We start from the raw sequence: 25,237 nt of genomic DNA, 5'->3' as shown, positions 1-25,237 counted from the left end.
TGCCACACTAATATGTCTACAAGGAAGAGATGAGGCTGGAGCTGATATGACAGCAATTGAAAGCAAATGGATCCCCCCAGAAACTGCAGGAGTAGGAATACTTATTTCCCATTCTCGATGTTCCTTCCTTGTGAGGAGACTTCCTGCAGCATAACACTCTCGGCCACTCTCTGCCTCTCACTTCCTCTTGGTGAGCACAGGTGTCCTCTGCTCCTCCAGGGGTGGCAGCTGCCTGTGACTGCATGGGCAAATCTGATTTGGGGGCTCAGGGGTAGAAGGCATGCCTGCTGCAGCTGAAGCTACAGTCCTTCAACTGCGGTGGTAAATGTCTCCCCTTCCTCTTCTGCCTTAGTTTTTCTCTTATTTCCCAGTTCAAAACCTCAGACAATTATATCTTTGGGGCCTCTGAGTCTCCCCGAATCTTCAGACATGTTGTCTCTAGAGAATCTGAGGTACAGTGAGTTGCCTACATGTAGCTCCACCCCAAGAAAGGGAATAGTGAGGCTCTGACTGCCCCCTCTCCCATGGCGATGTGGGGGGTTGTGGGGGGGGCGGTGGAGGGGAGGCTGCTGGGTGTCCTTTATAGGCGTGCAGGAATGCTCGTAGGTAGGAAACAGCTGTCCTGTTCCCACTAACAAGTACATCGTTAAAACATTAACGAGCCTAATAAACACTACTAAAGATTGTGACCACAAACATTTTCATCTAATCTCAAATTATATGCTAATAAGCAAAATAAGCCAAAATAATTATGTCACACCCAATCATTTTTATCCTTATTTTAGTAATGTACTATAATTATGGCAGAAGCTGGGCGATGGGTACACAGGACCGCTCTGTACTATTTTTGCAACATGTTGTGAATCTATACTTAGTTCAAAATGAAAGTTAAAAAAAGGCAGGCACAAAAAAGTACACACTGTACATTTCATTTATATTAAATTCTAGAGCAGCAGAGCTTATCTATGATGAGAGGGATCAGAAAAATGGTCCCCTTTGGTGGGGGTGGGGAGTAGGAGAGTGGAATTAACTGGCAAGAGGTGGGAGGAAAGCGTTGAGAAACCTTCGTCTCGACAGGGGTGTGGATTACATGGCTGTACGCTTTTGTCAAAACTCATCAAACATAGCAGATCTGAGCATTTCATTGTATTATAATAAATTACATACCTCAAGTAAAGCACTTAGAAAATACATAGCTTCTTCCGCTGCTTTCTACTCAAGCAAAATCTTTTAAAAAAGATGTCAAAATATTTTTTCAAAATTTGTACTGTAAACAGTATAACTTATTGTACTGTTTAATTATCAAATCTCCAATAAAATTATCTGTATGAATTTAAGAAGTATAATTGTGGGAATAGTTGCTCCCACTTTATAGGCATGCAGTTTATTTCCTCCGAACACCAGAGCGGGGTTCACTGGGGGAAGTTACTGCTGTGGCCCTGATCTCACGATCTGGAGCGAGGCAGGCTTCCCACGGGCAGGTTAAGCCGGAAAATGAGAAGTGACATACTTTCCAGCTTATTTATGTATACCCATAATAATTAATTAACTAAATACATATTTGTTAGGCTTTACATTTAAAAACTATTAAATATAAGTAAAGTGTGATTTAAAAGACCCAAATCACCTTGGTACAATCCTTAATTACTAATATAATTTAAATCACTGTTTAACTGAGTCCACAGACTTTAGTCAAAGGCCTAACCCTGAAACAACATCTCCTCCCTGTCCAAATCTGTAGACACACATACTGACATTGTATAGTTGATGCAAAGGGCAGTTGGTGGCCATGGGCCAGGCCCCACTTTCTTTTGCTGGATGTAGAAGTGGGGTGCTGACTATGCCTCTGGGACAGTACTCAGTCATGTGGGCAGCAGATGCCAGGCAGGTTCAGAGGACAGTGCCTGGCGAGAGCTGGTGGGCAGTGAGGAGGACGTCACTACAGGGCTCCGCACCACAGTGCCCTAGAGGGGTGTGTGCATGTGAGGAAAGAAAAGGGGCATCTGACCTAGTGAGTTAGTGTGCACCGGATGAAGCTGAGGTGAGAGAAGAGGGAAAGAAAAGAGAAAATCAGGGAGAAGAACACTGTACTTGCTGGTATACCAGTGGTCCTAGTTCTTGATTTGATATACTCAATGCTCCTATATATTATATAGTTACATATTTTGTTATGTATAAATAAATGAGAAATACAAGTATACATAAATTTATATATTTAAATGTATAAATTATGTAAATATATTTATATAAATATAAAATATGTAACATTATATAATTGTTTTAAAATACACAATATTATATATAAAAATAGGTTGAAAAGAGCTCTTTTTAAACCAGGCTATCTATCCACAGATATATAGAGGTATAGACATACAGTCTACTTTATATATATTATAGACACAGATATATAGTCTATTATATATTTGTGTACACACATATAGAGAGAGAGTCTGGTTTTAAAAAGCTCTTTCTGAAGACGGAGGCATAGGTAGACATAGTGTGCCTCATTGCACAACCAAAAGAAGGACAACGACAAATTTAAAAACAAAAAACAACCAAACTGCAAGAAAATCGAACTGTATGGAAGTCTGACAACCAAGGAGTTAAAGAAGAAACATTCATACAGACCTGTAGAAGAGGCAGAGAGGGGCATCCAGGGAGGAGAGGACTCGTGGCAAGGCAACGGCCGGTGGACTGGGCGGTCCCACATTTGAGTGCGCATGAACCAGGAGGAGCAACCGGGGAGCTAGACAGACCATGTAACCCAGGGTCCCAACGCAGGGAAATAAAGCCCCAAAGCCTCTGACTGAAAACACCCGTGGGGGTTGTGGTGTTAGGAGAAACTCCCAGCCCCATGGGAGAGTTCACTGGAGAGACGCATGGGGGTCCTAGAACATACACAAACCCACCTACCTGGGAAGCAGCACCAGAAAGGCCCAGTTTGCTTGTGCGTAGCCCCGGAATCCGGAAGTGACTGAAATCTGGCAGACAGCGGAACAAGCAATGGTGTTCCCTCTTGGACCCCTCCCCAACGTACTGTGTCACAACGCAGTGACGTGAGGGTTGCTCCGCCCTGGTAAACACCTAAGGCTCCACCCCTTACTACCTAACATCACACCAAGACCGAAAAAAAAATTGCCCAAATCTGAAAGAACAGATGAAAGCTCCAGAAAAAATACAACTAAGTGACAAAGAGATGGCCAACCTATCAGATGTAGAGTTTAAAACACTGGTGATCAGGAAACTCACAGAATTGGTTGACTATGGTCACAAAATAGAGGAAAAAATGAAGGCTATGAAAAGTAAAATAAAGGAAAATGTTACAGGGAACCAACGGTGATGGGAAGGAAACCAGGACTCAAATCAATGGTGTGGACCAGAAAGGAGAAATAAACATTCGACCAGAACAGAATGAAGAAACAAGAATTCAAAAAAATAAGGAGAGGCTGAGGAACTTCCAGGACAACTTTAAACTTTCCAATATCCTAATCATACAGGTGACAGAAGGAGAAGAGGAAGAGCAAGAAATTGAAAACGTATTTGAACAAACAATGAAGGAGAATTTCCCTAATCTGGCAAAGGAAATAGATTTCTAGGAAGTCCAGGAAGCTCAAGAGAGTCTCAAAGAAGTTGGACTCAAAGATGCACATACCAAGGTACATCATAATTACATTAACCAACATTAAAGATAAGGAGAGAATCTTAAAAGCAGCAGGAGAAAAGGAGACAGTTACCTACAAAGGAGTTCCCATAAGACTGTCAGCTGATTTCTCAAAAAAAGAAAAAAAAAACAACAAACCTTGCAGGCAAGAAGGGGCTGGAAAGTACTTAAAATCATGAAAGGCAAGGACCTACATCCAAGATTACTCTATCCAGCAAAGCTATCATTTTGATTGGAAGGGCAGGTAAAGTGCTTCCCAAATAAAGTCAAGCTAAAGGAGTTCATCATCACCAAGCCCTTATTATATGAAACATTAAAGGGACTTATCTAAGAAAAAGAAGATCAAAATATGAACAGTAAAATGACAGCAAACTCACAACTATTAACAACCAAACCTAAAAAAAAAAAAAAAACCTAAGGAAACAACTAGAACAGGAACAGAATCACAGAAATGGAGATCACATGGAGGGTTATCAGCAGGGGAGTGGTAGGCGGATAGAGGAGGAAAAGGTACAGAGAATAAGTAGCATAAATGGTAGGTACAAAATAGACAGGGAGAGGTTAAGGATAATGTAGGAAATATAGAAGTCAAGGAACTTCTATGTATGATCCATGGACATGAACTAAAGGGGGGAATACGAGTGGAAGGGGGTGTGCAGGTTGGAGGGGTATAAGGGGGGTAAATGGGTCAACCATAATAGCATAATCAATAAAATATTTTTAAAAAACTTCTTTCCAACGCCTTATATATGTGAATATATAAATATAAATATTTATATTTAATTATATAAATATTTATATTTTATAATTTATGACTTTCTAATTCATTTTATTATAAAAATATACATCAATAAATAAGTTGAAAAAAGATTTTTTTAAACTAGATAAGAATTCCAGAAGTTGTTGAATCAAAACTAAAAACAGAGTGAATATCTCAATAGAAGAATGGTTAATTATTTGAGGTACAGCCTAGTCACAGAATATTATGTTACCACTAAAAAAATATAATAAGTCTGTGGAATTGACTCAAAGGGGTTTTACTATTGCTGAATGAGAAAAGATAAGGGCATTTCTACACTTTTGAGAGCCTGTGAGTGTAATAGAAAGCTCTGAGTACATCAGTATGAACAGAGATGGCCAACTGGGTGGACCGGAGGAGAAACAAAGAGGGAAAAAATGGAAAACAAGCAAATATAACCATTAAAAAAACAGGTTCCATGATAAAAAGCAAGAATTATATATAATTATACATATGTAAGTATATATATGCATGAAATTCTTCAAAGAATGGATACTAAAATGCTGGAGGTATGTTGTTATCTCAGGGAGAAAATAAAAGCTGTTTTATTTTTATACGCTTCCTTATACTTTTTTGCATTTTAACAAAAAGTATAATTATATAACCAAAATAATTATTCACTGAGGGAAAATTTGAATAACTAAATAGTAACACTGGCAGTGTGAATATAATGTTTCTTAAGTCTTCCTAGCCAAAAGATGGCACAGCCAGCAGAATTTTGAATCATTTGTGACAAAGAGGTTTCTACAATCTTCAAAATGGAGGCAAAACCACAAGTCCAAAATTAATAATCTTCATAAACACTTTAAGCATCTTTATACCAGGGCCTAGATCTAATTTTTAACACATTTCCCCAAGGGCTTCAAGGGCTCTGAGTACTTAATCAATCCTCATTAATTGACAAGCACATTTCAAATCTCATTAATTATTACATCAAAGATGCTATTATCTGACATACAAACGCTATTAAAGAGTAAAAGCTCATCTAAAAAAGAATATGAGAGCTGAAGCAGCTCCAGTGAAAATAATTTATCTATGAAATTTAATCTGCCACAAAAGAAGTAATAAAATTCTAACACACAACGCCTTTTTTCTCCCTGCCCTGGTCCTATTAAATGTATTCACTCTTTTCTCCTTCGTTCCTGTAGTCTCAGGCCTGCATGCCATCTACATATGCCCTCGACAACTACCCACTCAATCTCATTAACTTTCTGGTTTTTATTGTAGATACAAGATTCATGACATTTACCACCCATCGTCATGAACAATCTCCATATAATTATAATTCTGATTATGACATGCAATTGTTTTCCAAAGAGGTGCTGCTTTTTCATGCTTCCAGGCCTTCTTTCTCTGCAGGGTAGTGGAAAATTTGTCTGCAAGCTGTGTGGACAGCTGCTCCATGCACAGGCATGGAAGAGCCTTTCCAGGGGAAACAGGCATACATGGGGAGGAGGTGGGGCACCAGCTGCTGCCCTTGGCCCCCAAGGCCAGGCACCCCTGCCTGGCTGTAGGCAACAGCCCACCTGTTACCTGTTGCAGTCACCTGGCAGGTAAATGTTACTAGGTAACATGAAAACTAATTTTATACATTTCACCTTTTTAAGTAAAATACTTACTTGAACTAACAAGTGGCCTGAATCAGGCAAACACGTACTGTGTTTCTTGGTGTTCTCATTTATTTGCTTTATCAAATTCATCAGTATTTCCACAGCACCTTTGCTGACCATTTCATTGAGAAATCCTGGGTTTCCAGAAATGAACTTGATAGCCCCCATACAGTATAAAAAAGCTTCAGTGTTCGCTTGCAGGTCTTCCCTTCTCAGGACCTCCAATAACAACTCTGTCAAAAGGATGGAGTATTACAAATGTGTGATTATATCAGCTGGACAGAGATATATTAAAGTGTTTGTATGTGAATGTCAAATACAATTTGTAGAATGTTAGTCAGAACCTAAAGTCAAATGCTCGTTAGGGATTATTGATTAGTATAAAGAGGAAAACCTACTTTTAGCTAAGTCTTCATAATAGTAATGACAGTAAAAGGATGGGCTATAATATATAAATAAGAAAATGTTCTTTAAATGCTAACCCTTGTCTCTTGCTAACATTTACCAACCTTTATTTTGATTACACACATTTTGAATTATTGTAGAATAATTAATTATTAAAGCAATTTAGGAGTTACATTTCAACAAACCATTAAGTATATGCCAGTTGCTGTATGAATGGAAAATTAATTGAGATAGGACCTTTTAAAAAATCTTGATCACTGTAGAAAGGAATGCTTCAGATATAATATCCACCCTTTCCCAAGACAACTTCAGAACATCCATCCAAAAACATACTATTACTAGGTTTTAGGAGTAATCCAAGCAACTCTGATAAGGTTTTTTATGCCTCCCTCATATTTTATTTTATTAATGTCAGTGTGATCATTTATCAGAATCTTTGTTTTTAGTCTACAGTTTTCAAAGAGCTGATTCAGTGTTTGACTGGGCCTGTCCCTGTTTACTGGGGTAGAAAAAAGCGGAAGACCATTTGCCCTATGTTGCAAAAAGAGGACTCAAAGTATTGCCATGCTGCCTTCCTTTAGATCAGCAATCCTGTTTCATAAAAGACTTCTATTTAGGTAATGATTTGAGCATCTTAATTATCTAAGAGCACATCAAGAATTAGATTTCATTAGCTAGGTAGTTAGAATGTAGTAAAATTTCTCTATCTACATATTTGAAACACATTTGAGACACTTGGATGACAAATTTCTACAATGGTTATAGAAGTCTTCCAAGTTTTAGTCATTCTTACTATATACAAAAGACACGAACTTCAATTATGTTAAATACTATTAAATGTGGTGTGTGTTTTTTTCCTGATAATAAATCCAAGACCAGGAAATGAAGTTTTCAATAGGGAACACTTTGCAAAGTCACATATATTACAAGCATTACAAAAATAGCAGACTACCCTCTTAGCTTCCAAAGGATATATTAAATGGAATGTGGAAAACATAGAGAAGGACAGAGTACAAGTGTCACATAACTTCCACATAATACTAGGAGATTAAAAAATTCCACGTATCGTTAATTTTAACTTTACACTCAAGTGCAACATTTAGTCAGTGGTAGTGCTGAATGATACTCACCCAGAATGCTGTCATTTTGAATGAGAGTATCATTCTTCTCATTTCTGCTAATTTTAAATATAAGTTTGCAGACACTAAGGAGATTCTTTCTGCTCACTTTAAGCTGCAGAGAAGGAAAACACATGTCTGTCATGGAGGGAAGGAAAGGCATGCCATGATTTCTGAACACAAACTTCTCATTTTACAAGTGCAGCAAGAGTATTTTTAAAACATAAAACAAAGCTCTACAGAAATTAACTTTCAAAAGTTTTGGCCACTTATTTGCCAACTATCTAATATAAATAATATTTAGGATTAGCACATTTTAATAATAAATGTTTATTTTTTATTTCATAAAGGCACATGCTTATATGTGAGATTACTAGTTACTTTTTAAAGAGTATATGAGGAAAAAGGGGGGATACTGTTGATAAATTTAATTAAATGGAGTAGTTGCTTTAAAACACAAAAGTAAAGAAAGATGGATACCAACATTTCAGATTAAACTACTTTCAAAAACAGTGTAGGTGAAAGTTAGAAAAGAAATGGGAAAAGTATGATTCTTTTTATCACTTGTATAAAAGAAAATTAAAAAGTCATTCTTTCATCAGGTAATATATATATTTATTTATTTTAAGGCATTTTCTGGAATGCTTTGAGATAATGACGAGTAATGTTCAAAGTTTAAAATTACCTTCTAAATCACAGAAAAAATTCAAGTAAATTAAACATAGGGGTGATAAGGAAGTATACAAGGTCTGTCTAGAAAGTATCCAGCCATGTAATATGAGGTACAAAAGACAGGAAACATTGTACTCAGGACAATGACACCTCAGTCCCCTTCAGAGTAGGCACCTTGGGACCTCACATAGTTCTCCCAGTCACCATCAGCTGCCCCATCATATTTTCCCAAATTTCATTGGTGGTCTGAAATCTCTTCCCTTTCAAAGGGATTTTAGTTTTGGGAAAAACCAGAAGTCCCAGGGACCAAATCTGGGCTGTAACGGGGGCTGAGTCACCTGGGCAAACTGGTGTTTCACCAAAAACTCTGTATGAGATGTGCATTGTTATGATGAAGCTGCCAATCACCAGTTGCCCATAGCTGTGGCCTTCTGCATCATCAAATAGTTTCTGCAGAGGAATGTTCAAGCTTAATGCAAAATTTGTTGCAGATTCATTGCTCTACTCACTCAGTCATTTTGAATGTGACAGCCACACAGTATACATATTCACTCAGTGGCATCTACCACCCCCACTGACTGGTACAGTGAAGTCATCATTGTTCACACATGTGCATTCCAGTCCCTTCTTTCTTGGCTGCCAGGTTACATCAATGTCCTGCAAAATGTTCTCATTATATTAACAATGGCTATACTTTGTCTAGACAGACCTCATACATTTTTTAAAAAGCACAGGATAGGAGGACTAACTGAATCATCTAAATTAGCTATTTTTTAAATTTAAAGTAGCAAAGATTAAAAAGAAAATCCTAAATATCCAATATCCTAAAAATCCTAAAGATCCCAATGTTAGGGAATAATCTGATAAATTGTGGAACATCAATACTACTCATATTAAGCATTCACAAAAAGTATCACTGTGAACACTATGTTTTAAAAAAGACATTTATAAGCTCTTGATATTTCTATTATAAAATAGACATATTACATTCCCTCATTGCATGAGTATAAAATAGGTTTGTAGGATTCAGGTCATCTGAGCAAATAAATCTATCTGTGTGAAAAGGAAGGCATAAGGGTCATTATTTTATCATTAAAGAGTATCTTTCAAATTATCTTTAATATTGTTTATTAATGAGTTTCAGTTAGTTTTAAAAAAGAGAATGGAATTTGTCAATCATATTTTTTTAAAGACTTGTTTTGTGTCTGATCCATAAATATTACTGAATGCCCATTGTGCACTGTGTGCCTGCTATAGGAGATACAGTGATGAATACAATTAGCCCCACCTGGAGGGGTGGGGGGACGTTCTCCATGGAGCAGCTTCTGTCTGGCCCCTCCTCTGGGCCCTTTACCTGTTATGCCAGAGCCACCCTGCACATTAGGTGTCGTCATTCCCATTTTGCAACTGAGGAGTCTGCTCCTCAGACAAGTCATTCGACTCCTCTTGGCATCACCTGGTCAATATTAGAAACACAGAATCCCAGGCCCTGCCCAGCAGGACTGATTCAGAACCTGCACTTTAACAAGCTCCCAAGGGATCCTGCGCACATTTCAGTCTGAGGAGCCCTGTTGCGGAAGCCTCAGAAACGAGCACATATGGCAGAATGGAGATTCCTGCTGTTCTCAGGAGGAAAAATGGAAATGGGAACTCATACACATTTTTAACGATTGGGTGCTTAAAAAAATATTGTGTAAGCACTCAGAAAACAAGTGAAAAAAAATAGAAAAAATTCTACATCAATGGAAAATATAATGTTCTTAATACATAAGAATATATTTTAATTAGTCAACAATCTTCCATAATGTTGTGAGACTTTGAGGTCAAAAATCACAATTTACTGCTCTTTGAATGGCAGTGTGCAGCATGTGCTGCATGCTTGATAAAGCCTGTGGGATAAGTGAATGAATACAACCAATCCCACCCCACATACACCCAAGTCTTATATTCTTAGTGAAAAGTAGCAAAGGGGGAAAAAAGTGTCAGAGTTTTCATTAAAGAAAACAACAAATAACTCACAATTTACAGGTCCACTATAAGGCCAGTTTACACTCAAAGCAAATTCTTATACCTTACCTTTTGAAAACTGCAAAATTATGACTTTGAGACATGAAAAGTTAGTGAAATATTAAATTATATGCAAAGCATATAGACTACCTTACAGAAAACAGCACTCTCCCCGTCCCCGCCCCGACACACTGTCCATTTCCTTTACTCTGGTTAATGTTCTTCCCACAGCACACAGCAGCCCACTGGGCGCCCTGTGTGTTTACTGCCTGTCCCTCCGGCTGTGGGGCCAGCCTGGAGGGCAGGGGCTCTGCTAGTCACTCGTATTCCCAGTGTCAAGAGTCCCTGACACAAAGCTGGGTCCTTTGGTGGGGTATTTTTCTTATGTTAAAAATAGTAGTCTTTTCTATTGAAAGCAAATTTGAAAAATTAAAGAGAAGTTTTAAAATCACTCATAACACTACCACTATATATAATCACTGTTGACATACTGTTTTTTTCTGTTTTGTTTTTTTTTTTACCCCTGTACAGGGTGCTAAATGTTTTCCCTCCTGAGTATAGTTACATTCATAGTGTACATATGCTTATACTCTCAAAAAAATCTGAATATAGACTGATGTATTTTTGTAAGATTGTTCAATACAAAGAGTAAAATTAAAGTGGTCTGACAAACCTCCACTAAACCAAAGAATGCAAGAAATCAGAACGACTAACATTGTGCTCACTGAATTTTTTAACTATAAATAATTTTAAATGTCTGAATTATTACATTAAATTGATAGATAAACTAAATGTTGGCAGAAGAAGTTATTAAAAACTTCTTAGTCCTATATACCTTTAGTTTTTTGCTGATTATTTTCAACAGCATTTTATATGGTCTTTTAAAAATTCACATGGAACCCCATCATCAAGGCCGAAGCGAAACAACGTCTTGCCTGGAACGTTAGAGGAGGTTCAGGAGGCAAATGGGAAGTTGAGCCTGATGGGCTGGCCCGGTGGGTTTGTAGTTAATCAGAAGGGACAGCCTACCCGTCTCTGTACTCTGGAGTGGAGCCCAGCGAGTCTCACCCCTGATACAGCAAGGCAGGCAATGTCACGGAGAGGGCTTCACCTAAATGTGCGTTTCGTCCGGAACATGTTCACTGCCTGCCAGACCCCTTAGCCGCTTGCCTTAAAATAGTTAAATTGTGCCATGTATACAATTCATTTGAATGGCACCTTTAGTAACCAAGAGAATACTTTCTCTGCAAAGCATTAACAAATTCATACCATTTTCCTTCTTTCTCTCACTCTTTGATTTACTGATTTTTTGGCTTTGTATGGCCAGGATGTCTAGGATCTGGATGGAAATTCAAAGGCAGTTCCTGGGCAGCTGGCAGCTACATTGGCAGAGCCCTCCAGACTCACACTGGGGCTCTCTTAGGCCAGAAGGTGCCCCAAGTCCAGGGCCAGAAAGGGAACTGGGCAAGCATGCTGATATCCTGTTATCTCCACTTAAAACTTTTGACTTGAAGTCCTCCCTGTGGTTTATGCTCCTTTAGTTTCACTAAAGGGATTGATCAATTATCATCAAGGAAGGGGGACTTGAATAATACTGAACACACTACTTCAAAGAAATGTTGTTTTCTGAGTCATATATCATATCACAATTTTTACAAGGGGGTTGGTGAATAGTTTAGGATAACAGATGAATAAGCATGTGGCTGCTCCAAAGAACTGCATAGAGCATACAGTCAGAATATTCTTCCGCATGAAAGGTACCAAAGTAAGAGACAGTGGACACTCTCACTACACTGTTAGCAAGTATGCCAATGCTTACTTTCACTGTGTACTTTAGGATTTTAAATTATATAAATTATGGGTTGTTAACATAATAGCTTTTACTTCTATGAAACTGGGTAAACAAAGCTTCATTTGTTTTAGCGGCTGTCTTAGAACATTCTATAATAACTGTGTCTTATCTTTTAGTTCCAACTGTTTATGGCTATGACAACAAAGTGCTCCCCTCAAACAATGATATCATTTTGTCTGAGACAGAGTTTTTACGCTTTCATTTGGTGTCTGGCTTTTTCTTCCGACACCTCACAGGAGCCTTCTATGATCACCTTCCCACGCCCGCATGCAGCTGTTTCTCTGCTTCACACCGGTTCATAAAGCACCTGGCCACTGCATCCATTGCTCAAGTTATCTTAAGTTATTTATTAAATCACGTGGCAAAATCAAGCACCCACCAGAAACCGCAGAGCAGAAACCACAGCCTGTACTCTCCGATACTGCTCTCCAGTCCAGTTATTTGAGCAACCGTTCTGAATGTATTTGCCTATTGTCACATTTTTAAACCTAGCCACAGTCCACATGTAAGAGTTTTTTGAACATTTTCTGTGTCCTCAGGCTTAGTTCCTTAGACAGTACATTCTAGTCAAATTCTGGGATATAAGTTTAATACCTTAATTTTTTTCAAGATTCTAAGCGAGTATACTGCATTTGTGATCATCTTTGTAATATTTACAAGTGAAGCATTAAACAAAACCTTTATGTGTTACCATCTACTAGGCCAGAGGAAAGAAGAACTTACTGCTAGGATAATTTTTGCCAGTTTAAGGCTGAGCGGGTCTGAACCAACATCGACTAGCTTATACAAGGTCTTCAGGAGAGTACTTCTTCTCTTAAATTTATTTCCAAGCATGTGTCCTTCCTCTAAAGCATGATGAAGTTCTGTGCAAGCAGCACACATCATTTCAATGTTTTCCTCTGTCAGGGCAAAGAGAGGGAGGCAGCACTTACTAATTAAGGTCAAGTTCTCAAGTGTGTCAAACACAGACAGTGTAAGTAAAAACCCATAATTATTTCCCTGGACACCTTCAAATTCCTGAACTATGCTCTTCCCCTTTTCTTATCATTTCTATCAACTTGACTTTTTCATTTTGTCAATCCATCTCCTACCAAGTTGACTTACTTACTAATCAGTCAGCTTATCGAGCACACACGGTCTTTTCAGGAGCATTTTGAAGAATGGAATTGTACCTATTTCTGTTGGTCTCCTTTATTCTAAAAGCCCTCCACCTCAGCCAGGGCTCTGTTCAGGCTCATGGAAGCAGACCACTTGCACCTCCATCTTCAGCCCTTTGGGGCACAGTTCTACTGGTCTAGAATGTTCTCCTCCTCCTCGTTTCTACTGATTCAGGTCCTTCAAGGCTCTCTTGAGGTTCTGGCTTATCGAGAAAAGGTGCACTAGTCCACATACAACAAATGTCATTTTGTACTATTATTTCTCACATGTATGTACATGTATGTTATGCTATATGTCTAGGGCCCTCAAACAGATGTCACGCTTCGTGGTGGGAATCCTGTCTGATGCATGTTTGCATCCATCGTGCATGGTGCCATGAGAACACTGCACTGACAACTGGCAACACAGTCTAATGCATATTTGTTTTCTAATACATCTTTGATTAAATCGATGATCAATATTTTTCTGAGAAGAATGCTCATCATCTGAAAACAGAGGGCTCACACAGAACAAAATCTCAAAATGTCACCACACCCACCATTATTGAGAGGTGGTTATTAGAAAAGAGGAGAATAAAAAAGAGGTCTTCTGTTACAATTCTGAGGAAAGCAATTTTTTTTTAAAGTGGCAGCCATTCTAATAGGCACACAAGGAAGAAAAGCAGGAGACATGAAACGGGAGGAGAAATATAAGAATCCAAGATCTAAGGCCTTCAGTTGAAAAATATTATCTTTGATAGATTCCATCACGAAATTTAAAAGTAGGAAACCAATCTTAAATAAATACCATAATGTGCTCTTAAAAGCCCACATAGAGGAAGTGTGCGCCTGCAGAAGGAAATGACTCAGGCCATTTTTAGCTCTTTTCAACAATAACATCTAAGAAAAAGGTTTAAACCTCAATGGGTAAGTAACCTTCAATGCCTTTCAGTTATGCACTGAAATAAATGAATTGATGGGAAATGACTTGGACTAACTTTAAATAAAGGGAAAAACCTGAGCTATTGTAAAAAACATTTTTGTTGTTTTATTCTTCTGTGACTGGCAGTTTCTTCACAAACCGGAGGCCAGGCCACAGGCCACTTTCTGGCAGTGGGTGTAGACTTCAATGCATTTTCCTAATACTTTCCTCCACAAAATCCTCAGCCTGGTGGGCTATACTCGAGAGTATCTGTGTTAGCTTAAAAGAAATTTAAAAAGAAGGCTCAAGGATCACATTTTAAACTATTGATAAACTATTAAACACTTTATACTCTTAGGTTTTTTATAAATATCATAAAGCCTCAGAGACAACTTGAATCCAAGAGCTAGCAAGATTCTCAAGGGGGCTAAAGCTAGTGGGTGAAAGTTCGATGAGTAGTAAAAACAACATCATCTCAAACATGGGGGAAACAGTGATTTTCCAGTGGAAAAATCTGGCAGACACCACCTTCCTCAAGTGATCCAAGGTCACATCACAATCAGTCATGGACCAAGTCGGTTTCACATGCTTCCTGAGGGGGTGCACTGGGGGCCCTGCACTGCTCACCCCATGCACCTGCCTCAGATGCCTACCCTCGATCTATCAGTAACTGTGCGAAAGTACCAGACAGACCCAATTTGCAAGGTAGCCTGTAAACTCCTCAAATATATTAAGATTACAAAAGAGACACAACAAATAATTGGAACTTGTGATCCAGGATTTTCTTTTATCTATAACGGAAATTATTAGGATAACTGGCAATAATCTGGATCAGATTCATCATTTACTGTATGGTAATTTCCAGGTAGGTAACAGAATGCCCTTGTTTCTAAAAATACACACCACAGCACTTAGGGCTATGGGACATCATGTGGGCAACTTGTTCTCAAAGGGTTTAAAAAAAGGAAAAATAAACAACGTGCATGTGTGTTGAGGGGTGTGGTGTAGGGAAAAAGTACAAGAAGGGGAGGAAGAGAAAGAGAATGATGAAGCAAATGTAGTAAAATAGTAATATCTGGGAACCTGGGGGAAGAACATACAAGATTTCTTTGTAGCATTCTTGCAACTTTTCTAGAAACCTAAAATTACATCAAAATAAAAAGTTAAAAAAGAAAAAAAGAATCTTGAAGGGTCAAGTAACCCAGCCCTGCCAACTCTTGCTGTTCTTAAAGTTGCCCATGGAAGACATGTTCCTTCTGAGGAGGGAGATTCACCCACGTTTCTGGCCCCAAGCTCTTGCTGACTCCCGTTGGCATCCGCGGTGGCAGAGCCCTTGGATCCCTCTTGAAATCCTTCAGGCTGAAGACTTGTTCCATGGTGGGCCTCTGCACAGTGGCTCTTCTCCCCACTGCTGTGTTCTTCCTAGTACACTTTCTTTCCAAACTCTTACCCAGACTAACTGCTCTCCTCACCAGCCTTTGCACACATCTCCTAAAACAAGGGCTGCCATTGACCTGGCCCACTAACAAGAGGGTGAAAATGACTCCCTCCAGATGGAACAAAGTCATCCCATTCTCACCCTCAGGGATCTGAGCTGCAGGGGACTGTGGTAATGATCTAGTTTCACTCACTGCTCACCTGGTAAGCGAGAGCCCTACCGAGCACAGATTAGGTGATTCCCCGTGGCCATCTGTCCAGGGCTCCCGCGTTAGCTATGAATACAACTAGGTGCCTACAGGGAGCCAAGGTCATTGGAACCTTTCAGGGAGTAGGTCTTCTGCATGACTTTCCTGTTTGGCTTGGCTGCTGCAGGGGGCCTCATTTACCCTGCTTCTCCCAGGGCCCCTTCCTGTGGCTACCATGCTGCTGTGCTTATCCAAGAGACACTCAAGCCACGATTCCCAGTGAAGGCCGGTTGGGCGCTGTGCATTGGGCACTGTGCGTTGGCCGCTGAGCTCAGCCCTGGGGCCATCACTGCAGCTCCCCTGGAGCCTGTTTCGACTTCAGAAATGGATTCCTCAGCAGAGGCAAAGAGGGAGAAGGGTGGCAGGGGGGCGTTCTGACAAGATTCCCACAGGTCCCTTTTGCAGAGACCTGATGATCGTGGGCTTTCCCTGTTGCACACTGCAGAGTGCCAGGGCACTTCCTGCTCTGAGCAGCATCCCTAATGGGCGTGCTCGACCTAAGGAGAGTAGGACATGTCCATTTGGATCTAGAAAACCAGGGGCATGCCCGCTGGGGATGCCAGTCTATGAGACTTAGTCAGAGTCTCGGAGACCTGAAATGTTTTAATCTTTCGCTTTCTTGCTTCACTGCTACCCTAAAGAGTTCAAATCAGCACTTCCTTGGGCAGAACGGGTGACAGTTAATGTATACACCAAGGGGAATTTTAGAACTAGGTTCTCTTGCCACAGTTAAAGTATAATTTCACTCACTAGAAATTAGGTTTACATGTAATATTTAATACATACAACCCTGGGTAGATAAGTAGATGATTTCATTTGTTTTTGAACATGTTCACAGAAGTGACAAAGTATACTAAAAATATCAGGACAATGGGGACATATAAATAACCACAGATATTTTTGATTTAAAACAAAAACTGATTTTTATTACCTTTTTCTAATTTATGCAAAATTGGCACTATCCTTGTATTCCAAAGGACATCGTCTACTTCCATTTCCATGTCCTTTTCTTGCGAGTCAGCTTTTGAAACTGCAAAAGAAACCCAGAGCAGGAGAAACCGCATTGAAAGAAGAACTATAGCTGGAGCACCGTCAAAAGTCTTTGCTATTTATCACGGAAACTAATAAACTCTAGAATTAAATTATACTTTGCTCCCAAGCTCAATAACGCTAATTAGGACTACATGTCTTCTGATCAGATCACCCCAAATTAAATTCAGATAAGATAACGCAAAGACATCAGAACTTAAAACTCTGACTGGGACACTTCATAAAACCTCCAGCTTTGTAAATGTTGAAATTATTGTCAATAAGGCAGACAGTTTTGAGTTATTTTTACTTAAATGTATCCCTCTGTAATATAGAAAAAATAAAAATGATAGATATATAAAGAATAAAAATCTTGAAGCCCTGGCTGGCATGGCTCAGTAGATTGGGCGTAGGCTGCGAACCAAAGCATCGCAGGTTCGATTCCCAGCCAGGGCACATGCCTGGGTTGCAGGCCATGGCCCCAGCAACCGCACATTCATGTTTCTCTCTCTCTCTCCCTCCTTTCCCTCTCTAAAAATAAATAAAATCTTAAAAAAAAGAATAAAAATCTTGAAAATGTTGAATGAAGTTTTCTGAAAGGGAGGCCTGCAGAGATTTTCTGTCCTATATGAAATAAAGTGTTCATGTCACTGGGGACAGATTTTGTAGGGGACAGCGGGACAAACCTGGGTTCTGGGTGCGACAAATCTCACTTCAAATTCCAACTTATTATTGATGAAGTGGGTGACCAGGGGCTGGTTTCTCATTCTTTCTGAGCTTCATCAGCAAAAGAGAGACCAGAATATTTGCTTTCAGGGTTATGTGAATAGTCTCTGACCCCAGTGCCCAGCATCTAATAACACACAATAGATAGGAATTTCTTTCCTTGATTAAAAAACAAACAGGCCATCACTGCCTGGAGAGCATCAGGCCGTGTGATATGCCAGATCCTCAGGGGCAGGTGTTCCCCAGGGGATGCGGCTATAGAGAAGGGACAGCCACCAGTCACTGCATGCCTCAGATGCAGCAGGCCTGTCTTCAGGTTTTGTAACAACCCTGTGTGAGGTTCCCAGACTGTCCCCATTTTCCAGGTAATGAAAGTGGGGCTCAGGAGCATTACGTCACCTGCCCAAGGCCAGGTAGCTCCATAGTCTTTGCACTTGAGCTCTAGGCTGTTATGCCCTGCAGCAAATCTGCAAGCTAAAAGGTAACTTTGAAGGGAAATGTAAATCATATTAGAAACTGTAAATCATGATTATATCTCACACAGGAAATATCTCAAGATCCGACACCTGGTCTAGCTGGAGACAGCCCTCAGGCTGACTGTGCGGTCCTCAGGCTGAGTGCGCCGCCCTCAGGAGCGGTGCTGGAGGCACGTTCTCGGGTCCTTTCCCATAAGTGGCACCCAGTCTGTACTGGACCAGGAAAGCCATGCCCTTACAGGGTGGACCCAATACCAATTACGTGACCACACAGTGGGTGCCTGGACACTTGAAATGTCACATGATGAGTTACAAGTCATAGGGACAATCAGAGGGTTCCCAGAGAGAGAGAGAGAGCACCAAAAGGGTGTGTGGCCTGTATACGTTTAGGTTACTTTAACCAGAAAAAGGGCAAGCTGAGCAGGGAGGCCTGGGAAGAGCACAGGTTCCACCATCACCCTCTGGGCTTGAGTCCCAGCTCGGTAGCTTCGCTTTCCCTCTGTAAAATGAGATAACAATGGTCATTTCAAGTATTGAGATTATGGGTTATCTCAATTTCTTTTCTGTGCTCTTTTGTATTTTCCAAAACCTCTAATACACTTGTATTACTGTTGAACAGAAAATGTACAATGCATGTTAAATTTTCCAAGCATGCAGTAACGATACAGAGAGGCAGTTACCAGCCAGCATGCAGGCCTCCCCTGTGCACTCACTCCCTGCTGCAAATGGCCACTCCCAGTTGCCGCGAGCTTAGGCTTGCCTTTCATTAAACCTTCCTAATACCAGGAGGGCTGGTGTACACTAGGCAGGAAGAGCACTTGAGAAGCAAAAGTAGACAAAAGGCATTGTCAAAAAAGCTGTAACTAAACAGTGTAGGTGCTGTTAATAGTTTTAATTGCAAGGTTTCACATAGTCTGTGTAACCCATAAGCAAGAATTCACCATAAAACACAGAGTTGAACTGGATAAAATCAGTCCGTATCTTCCAGATCTTCTATGGACAATCCCTTATCCAAAGCCTTTGGGTCCAGATGTGGTTTGTGATCCAGAAAACTTTGAATTTTCATAAGGCAATATGGTACATATACTGCATATTACATACCACGCCAAGCAGGGTCTTTGGGGCAGCCCCCCTGTAGCAAAACATGTGAATATTCACACTAACGAATCAAAGACTACATCAGCCTTGGATCAGCACAGGTCAGGCATTGTCACTGAATGAGTTTGAAACAGATTTCAGCTTTCAGAGCTTTTGGTATTTTGGAACAGCAGATAAAGGATTGCAGACCACCACTGCAATCTTTTGGATCATTACTTTTATGAGTCTGCGCTCACTGTGATAAAATTACAAATATGGATTCTAAAAGTAAACATGAATATTCAAGCAGTATAAAAAACATAGTTGTTCATATTCCCAGGTATGTGACATCTTCAAAGTCCAAAGTATATGAATAAAACCAACATATATCAAGCAAAAAGCCAAAAGACAATGCCAGAAAAATAATTTAATTAACAAATATGTATGATGCACTTAAATTTACTAGAAATACAAATTTCAAGTCCAGTAAGTTCAAATCAGCCTTTTTACCTTCTATGCAATATACTCCTTAACAGAATAGCTTTATGAAAAACCAGGGTTTTCGACTCTTCTCTCAGGACAAACAGAATTGGTAACATGCTCACCCCAGGAAGAGTTAATTTACAGGGCTGAGCCAGAAATCACAGAACAGTTTATTTAACCTTCAGAAAGGAAAGGCCCTCATAGGCCCTTCTGAATGTTTCTAAGGTTTGTTTCTTCTCGGAACAGAAGTTAGCCAGACGCTATGGCGTAAGGGTTTGCTTTCAACTCTCTCCTAGACACCCTTGCATGAGCAGTGTCTCCAGTCCAGCTTCTCCCCTTCCCCACCCTCACACACCTCCTCCAGCTCTGCTCTCCCCGCAAATTCCGTTGCACATACTACACAAACTCAGTTTCTGTTCTAGAAACTGAAGCCTGGAATTCTACGACTACTTTTTAGGAGCCACAAAAATTAAAGTTTGTCTCAGTTTTGGGCAACCACCTAACATTATAGAAAGCACTTTTATCTAGGTTTGCTAAATATAAAAATTATGATTCAACAGGAAATTGTGTAAGTTGAGCAGAAATTTCAGCATGTTTTTTAAGATTTTGCTGTCTCAGTGGTTATAGTTCTTAACCACAGCTTTGCGTTCTGGACACAAAAACTTGACACAGTGTTTATTGGCTGGTGTTTTTAGCATGTAAATGTAAAATGCTCAGCAACAATGCTGACACGGAAATCAGTCTACCTAAGGTTTCTCATTGGCCACAAAAGTCATTTTATCTATAAGAAATTAGTTTTGAAGATAATAAAATATTCTTTGAACTTAATATAAGTTTGGTTTTGTAAAATTTCATGTATGTAACAAAAGTACAAAGAATATAACAAACACCTGCATATCCAAAACTACTTTGGTCAAATATCAACTCTACTTTCATTCTCCTTGTTTTAAAGAACCAGAACGTTACAGAGACACTTGGTGCCCTCTGTGTTACTCCCCCACCTGTCCCCTGCTCCCTCTCCCTCCGATGGTTGCTACCATTTTAAATCAGGAGCTTATTTTTATTTTTATCGTGCTTGACTTTACATGTTTACAACATAAATCTGGATCCATGAAAAACATATTTTGCAACTTAATTTTTCACATAATGTTATGTTTATAGTCATTTCACTCTACTATAAATATAGCCTACTTCACTTTTCTAATTGCTATACTCCATGGCATGATACATTTTGTATCATTTCTAGTCTGTGATTTATAGTGTTACATATCTTTTTCAATTAGTTTAAACACCCAGAGGGCAGTTATCATACAGTTGATATAGTTTCACTTAAGTGAGTAATGATTCTAAACTAAATTGTTGAACTCAGTAACCATGTTGGAGTCAAGTTTTGAAACTTTCCAAATACTATCACAAAATAATTTCATTAAGATTATAATCTACAGATATTTGAGCTGGGATAATGGTAAGAATGGTAAGACTACTGTGAAGATAATAAAAAGTTATAAAAATAAATGTTGGCGTGTGACCAAGTTGGACAAATCGCCTGGAGTTTTCAAACAAGGAGCCGACATCAGATGTTTTCAGTGCAAATGTTTTTTCTATGAACAGAGATGCTGGAGGTGAAGGGAAGGTGGAGACCTCTGAGAACACAAGCACCTCACCTGCTCTGGTCCCCGGCCTGCTCTGGTCCGAGCTGTTGGGGCACGGTGTGGTCCTCGAACCCCTCTTCGCCTGGTCCCTAGGAGGAAGAGGAATACATACAGCACTCAGCACAAAAGCCAAAGCGTTTCTCCTTCTGTGAGCGTCAAGAGTCGGCCATATACAGTTTCTGAAGAAACCACAGAGCCTGTTTATAGAGTGGAGCTTGGTCCTCTATATCCTGTTTTAATCAACTTCTAATTTTCAACTGAGATTTGTGTTTTGAAAATAAGTCACATTTGTTTAACAATATGAAATACAGTTACTAGAAACAACAAAAATAAATCCAAAGTTTACTTTGCAAATCAAAAAATTGATTAAGGATACATGCCACAAGAGGTCACTGTTAGAAAAAGAAAGAATCTACTTTGAATCACAAAAGCCTGGCATTTATGAGCTGGAAGCAATCCAATCCTCTCCTTTCCTCTCCTCTCCTCCCCTCCCCTCCCCTCCCTCCCTTCCCTTCCCCTCCTCTTCTCTCTCTCTCTCTCTCTCTCTCTCTCTCTCTCTCTCTCTCTCTCTCCAGCCCCCTCCTCTCCAATAAAAAAGTTCTCAAATTTGTCAGATGTGCCCAAGGTCACAGAGCAAGGTCAGATCTGGAACCCAGATCCCATAATTTTCAATTCACTGTACTTCCTACTACATCACAGAGTGTCCTGTTTCCATTTTAAAATTAAACATATGTTCTCTGAAAATGTTGAATTTTTAGACATAATTTAAATGTTTAAAAAAATGGGAGGTACATTCAGGTAGTCGGAACTGACAAATATTTTGTGTATCAAACAAAAGTGTAATGGATAGCCAATAGCAGGGTTATGCACCTGCTATTTTTTAAGTTTACATTCAATATAGAAATGGTTTATGAAGGATATAATTTCTCTTTAGCTAGAGCTGATACTTAAAAGTACTTACTTTGAAATACCTATGTAAAATTCCAAGACAAAAAACAAAACGAAAAACAAACACCGAGAGAATAGTGAAAGTTTTAAAGCAAACTTTTATTTGTAAAATATGACATTCGCTATGAAGGTCATAAGGGATGCATGTACACACGGCCAGGGTCCCCACGAACATCCACGCGCTCGCGAGCCACCCCTGCTCGCTGTGCCCTGACGCCCAGTGAGCGCTCGGCCTGGTCCTGCTCGACCTTTACTGCTGACCTTTGCTGGGTGGGGTTTTCCAAAGATCATTTTTCCATAGATATGTCCTTTTTCTTTAATACCTGATTTAACACTTCTTTTTATCCTACAAGGGAAAAGATCAAGCTAACCTTCTAAAAAAGTCCAATTAGTTAATACTCTGAAACAATTACTTTATTTTTATACATATAAAAACAGATCTGGTAACAAGGTGTCCCTAGCCAATCAAGCAAAGAAATGGGGATGAGATCTTTTTTGTCAACACTCTCAGAGTTGAGATGTAAATGAAGCAGATCTCAAAGAAGATAGAAATAAAGGAAATCAATCCTCTGAAAAGATAAAATGCCAAAAGTTTGGCAGGGTGTGAGACGGGAAGTTTCCATATCTATCACCACTAGAAATAACAAGAAAATGTGAGGCCCAGAGAAGCAAGTCCTTCTTTTCATTATTGTCCCAAACAACCGTTGGAACTGGGCAAGACAGTTTTCAGCTAATGGCCTTTCGAAGTCACTGGTCTACCTTCCCTGAGGACATGGCCAGTGATGAGGCTGCCTTCCTAAACACCACATGTGTGTACCCCCATTTCTCAGGGGAACAAAGACGGGTTCTTCTTACCACACACAGCAGTTTGACAGCGCTGGGTTCCACTGGTCCTCGAGAGCGGCGCAGCACTGGAACTCACCAGGACTGCGCAGGACTGCGCCCGACCACCACGGTGCTGAGGTCGAAGCACAGGCTCTGGGCCCAGCCAACCTAGGTCCAAATTCTGGGTCCAACACTTAACAGCTACGTTGATTTGATCACATTATTTAACCTCCTGGCCTTGGTTTCCTTATCTTAAAATGAGGGCAATGCCTCTGTTTGGTACAGTAATGAGTACACTTGCAGAACTTAATAAATTGCCAATATTACTTTTTTCTTTAGGTCTCAGTCAACGAGCACCTGTCCGGGCAGCCTGGTGCTGGATGTCAGTGTGATGCAGAACATACAAGGAGTTGTCCTAAAGAATTTTAAATCTACTCTGAAGAACTAAGGGACTTTTTAAACATAAAATTCCAATAGAGTCTTTATTACGCAAGTACTAGAGTGTGAAACTGAGCAGGTTAGAAGAACCGGAGGGATGCTGAGAAGGAAGCGAATGCTGAGAGGAAGATGTGAATGAACCAAGCGTGGGCCTTAAAAGAAGACAAGTTGAACCAGCAAATGACAGGTCTGTCCTCAGGAGGAGAGCAGCATGAGTGAAGGTGGAGAGGGGCAAGTGGAGCCTGGTGCTCGGGGCCAGGGATGACCGCACTGGGCCCACAAGACAGGAGTGGAAGGTTTCTGCTGGGAGCTCCTGGAAACCGCTGCCTGAAACCTGGGGTTGAATCAATGGACCTAATTCAGTGGGCAATGAGGAGCTGTCATTGGTGCTTACACAAGTGAGTGAAGATGGGATTTAGAATGTGCAGTGGCAAGAGCATTTAGGAGAGTTGCAGAGGAGCTAACAAGGACTAATCCTTTGAGTGTTAGAGGGGGATTCTAGAAGAAAGAACAAATTCAAGAGATCCTATAAAAGAGAAGTTGATAGGACTTAGTGGTTGATTTCAGGCCGAAGAACAAACAGAAGGTGGACAAGGAAGAACAGGATAGTAGGGTTGCTACCAACAAAAATGGGGATGTTAGCCCTGGCTGGTGTGGCTGAATGGATTGAGTGGCATTCTGCGAACCAAAGGGTTGCTTGTTTGATTCCCAGTCAGGGCACATGCCTGGGTTGTGAGCCAGGTCCCCAGCAGGGGGTGTGCGAGAGGCAAGTGCACATTATTTCTCTCCCTCTCTTTGTCCCTCCCTCCTTCCCTCTCTCTGAAAACAAATAAGTAAAATCCTTTAAAAATCGGGAGGTTACGGTGTAGAACAGTTAGATGGGTAAAGTAAGTTTGAGTTTTGCCACATTGAGTTTCTGATGAAAAATGGAGCATCTACAAAGGAGATGTGGTGATCAGACAAGGAGCTCTGTTCATCAAAGCAGCACACACAGACCAGTGCCGTCAGACCAGGCTGGCTCGGAGGCTGGACTCCCTGAACAGAACTGCCAGACACTCACAGGAAGAGGGCAGAAAGGGGAAAGGGGGTCCAAAGGAAGAACAGAAATAAAATGTGCTCTCATGTAGGCCAAGCAACATGTCATGAACACAGATGTGATTATAGGTCCAAGAAGATGAGGACTGAGGAAGAACTGTCCAGTCTGGCCAGGGTAAACTGGAAATTTTGGGTTGAATCAGTGGTCTTCAAAAAGAAAATACCCTTTTGGCTAAAAAAGAAGAGACTAGATGGTCTTATACTCCGTGGAAATCTTCCTGTAACTTCTACCCATTGGTCTCGGTTCTGCTAATCAGAGCCATGTGAAACAAATCTTTATCCTTCTTGAAAATCCAAATACCTAAAGGTGTTGTTGCATTTATCTCTTAAAGCCATCTCCTATAACTAATAAATCCCATGGCTCTACCACTTATCAGCTGTGTGACCTTGGCTAAGTTTTTTTTTTCCCCCTAAGCTTTGGTTTCCTGACCTGTGGATGCAGGGGTGGTAAATAATGATATGCCTCAATGTAAGGTGGTTGCGAGGATAAATGATATGATGTAAAATTGCTTAGCATAGTTCCAGGCACATAATAGTGAGTATTTAAATGTTTACTATTATAACAGCTGCTATCATTGGTGTCATTCACAGGCTTCTCCAGTCCCTTCAACTCTTCCTCAT

At 40.1% G+C, this 25,237-nt stretch overlaps 1 protein-coding gene and 1 long non-coding RNA gene across 4 annotated transcripts in view; one reads left to right on the top strand and one right to left on the bottom strand.

Moving 5' to 3' along the window:
* The window catches only part of ARMC2 (armadillo repeat containing 2), a 104,419-nt gene that overhangs the window by 48,381 nt on the left and 30,801 nt on the right, over positions 1-25,237 (bottom strand). For both annotated transcript variants that reach the window (XM_036024545.1, XM_028510012.2), the window contains 5 exons: positions 21,323-21,399; positions 16,799-16,897; positions 12,848-13,023; positions 7,606-7,708; positions 6,080-6,303 (listed from right to left, as the gene is read on the bottom strand). In XM_036024545.1, coding sequence (XP_035880438.1) covers positions 6,080-6,303; positions 7,606-7,708; positions 12,848-13,023; positions 16,799-16,897; positions 21,323-21,399 — 679 coding nt within the window. The remainder of the gene's footprint in view (positions 1-6,079; positions 6,304-7,605; positions 7,709-12,847; positions 13,024-16,798; positions 16,898-21,322; positions 21,400-25,237) is intronic.
* Positions 1-25,237, top strand: part of LOC118500298 — a 48,711-nt gene that overhangs the window by 18,058 nt on the left and 5,416 nt on the right. For both annotated transcript variants that reach the window (XR_004902860.1, XR_004902859.1), the window contains exon 2: positions 11,600-11,703. This is a non-coding gene — a long non-coding RNA (uncharacterized LOC118500298). The remainder of the gene's footprint in view (positions 1-11,599; positions 11,704-25,237) is intronic.

The sequence above is a fragment of the Phyllostomus discolor genome, chromosome 4, assembly GCF_004126475.2.
Source record: "Phyllostomus discolor isolate MPI-MPIP mPhyDis1 chromosome 4, mPhyDis1.pri.v3, whole genome shotgun sequence".
In the NCBI taxonomy this organism is placed as follows: Eukaryota; Metazoa; Chordata; class Mammalia; order Chiroptera; family Phyllostomidae; genus Phyllostomus; species Phyllostomus discolor.
The sequence above is the reverse complement of the archived record's forward strand: the minus strand, read 5'-3'. Positions and strand labels throughout refer to the sequence as shown.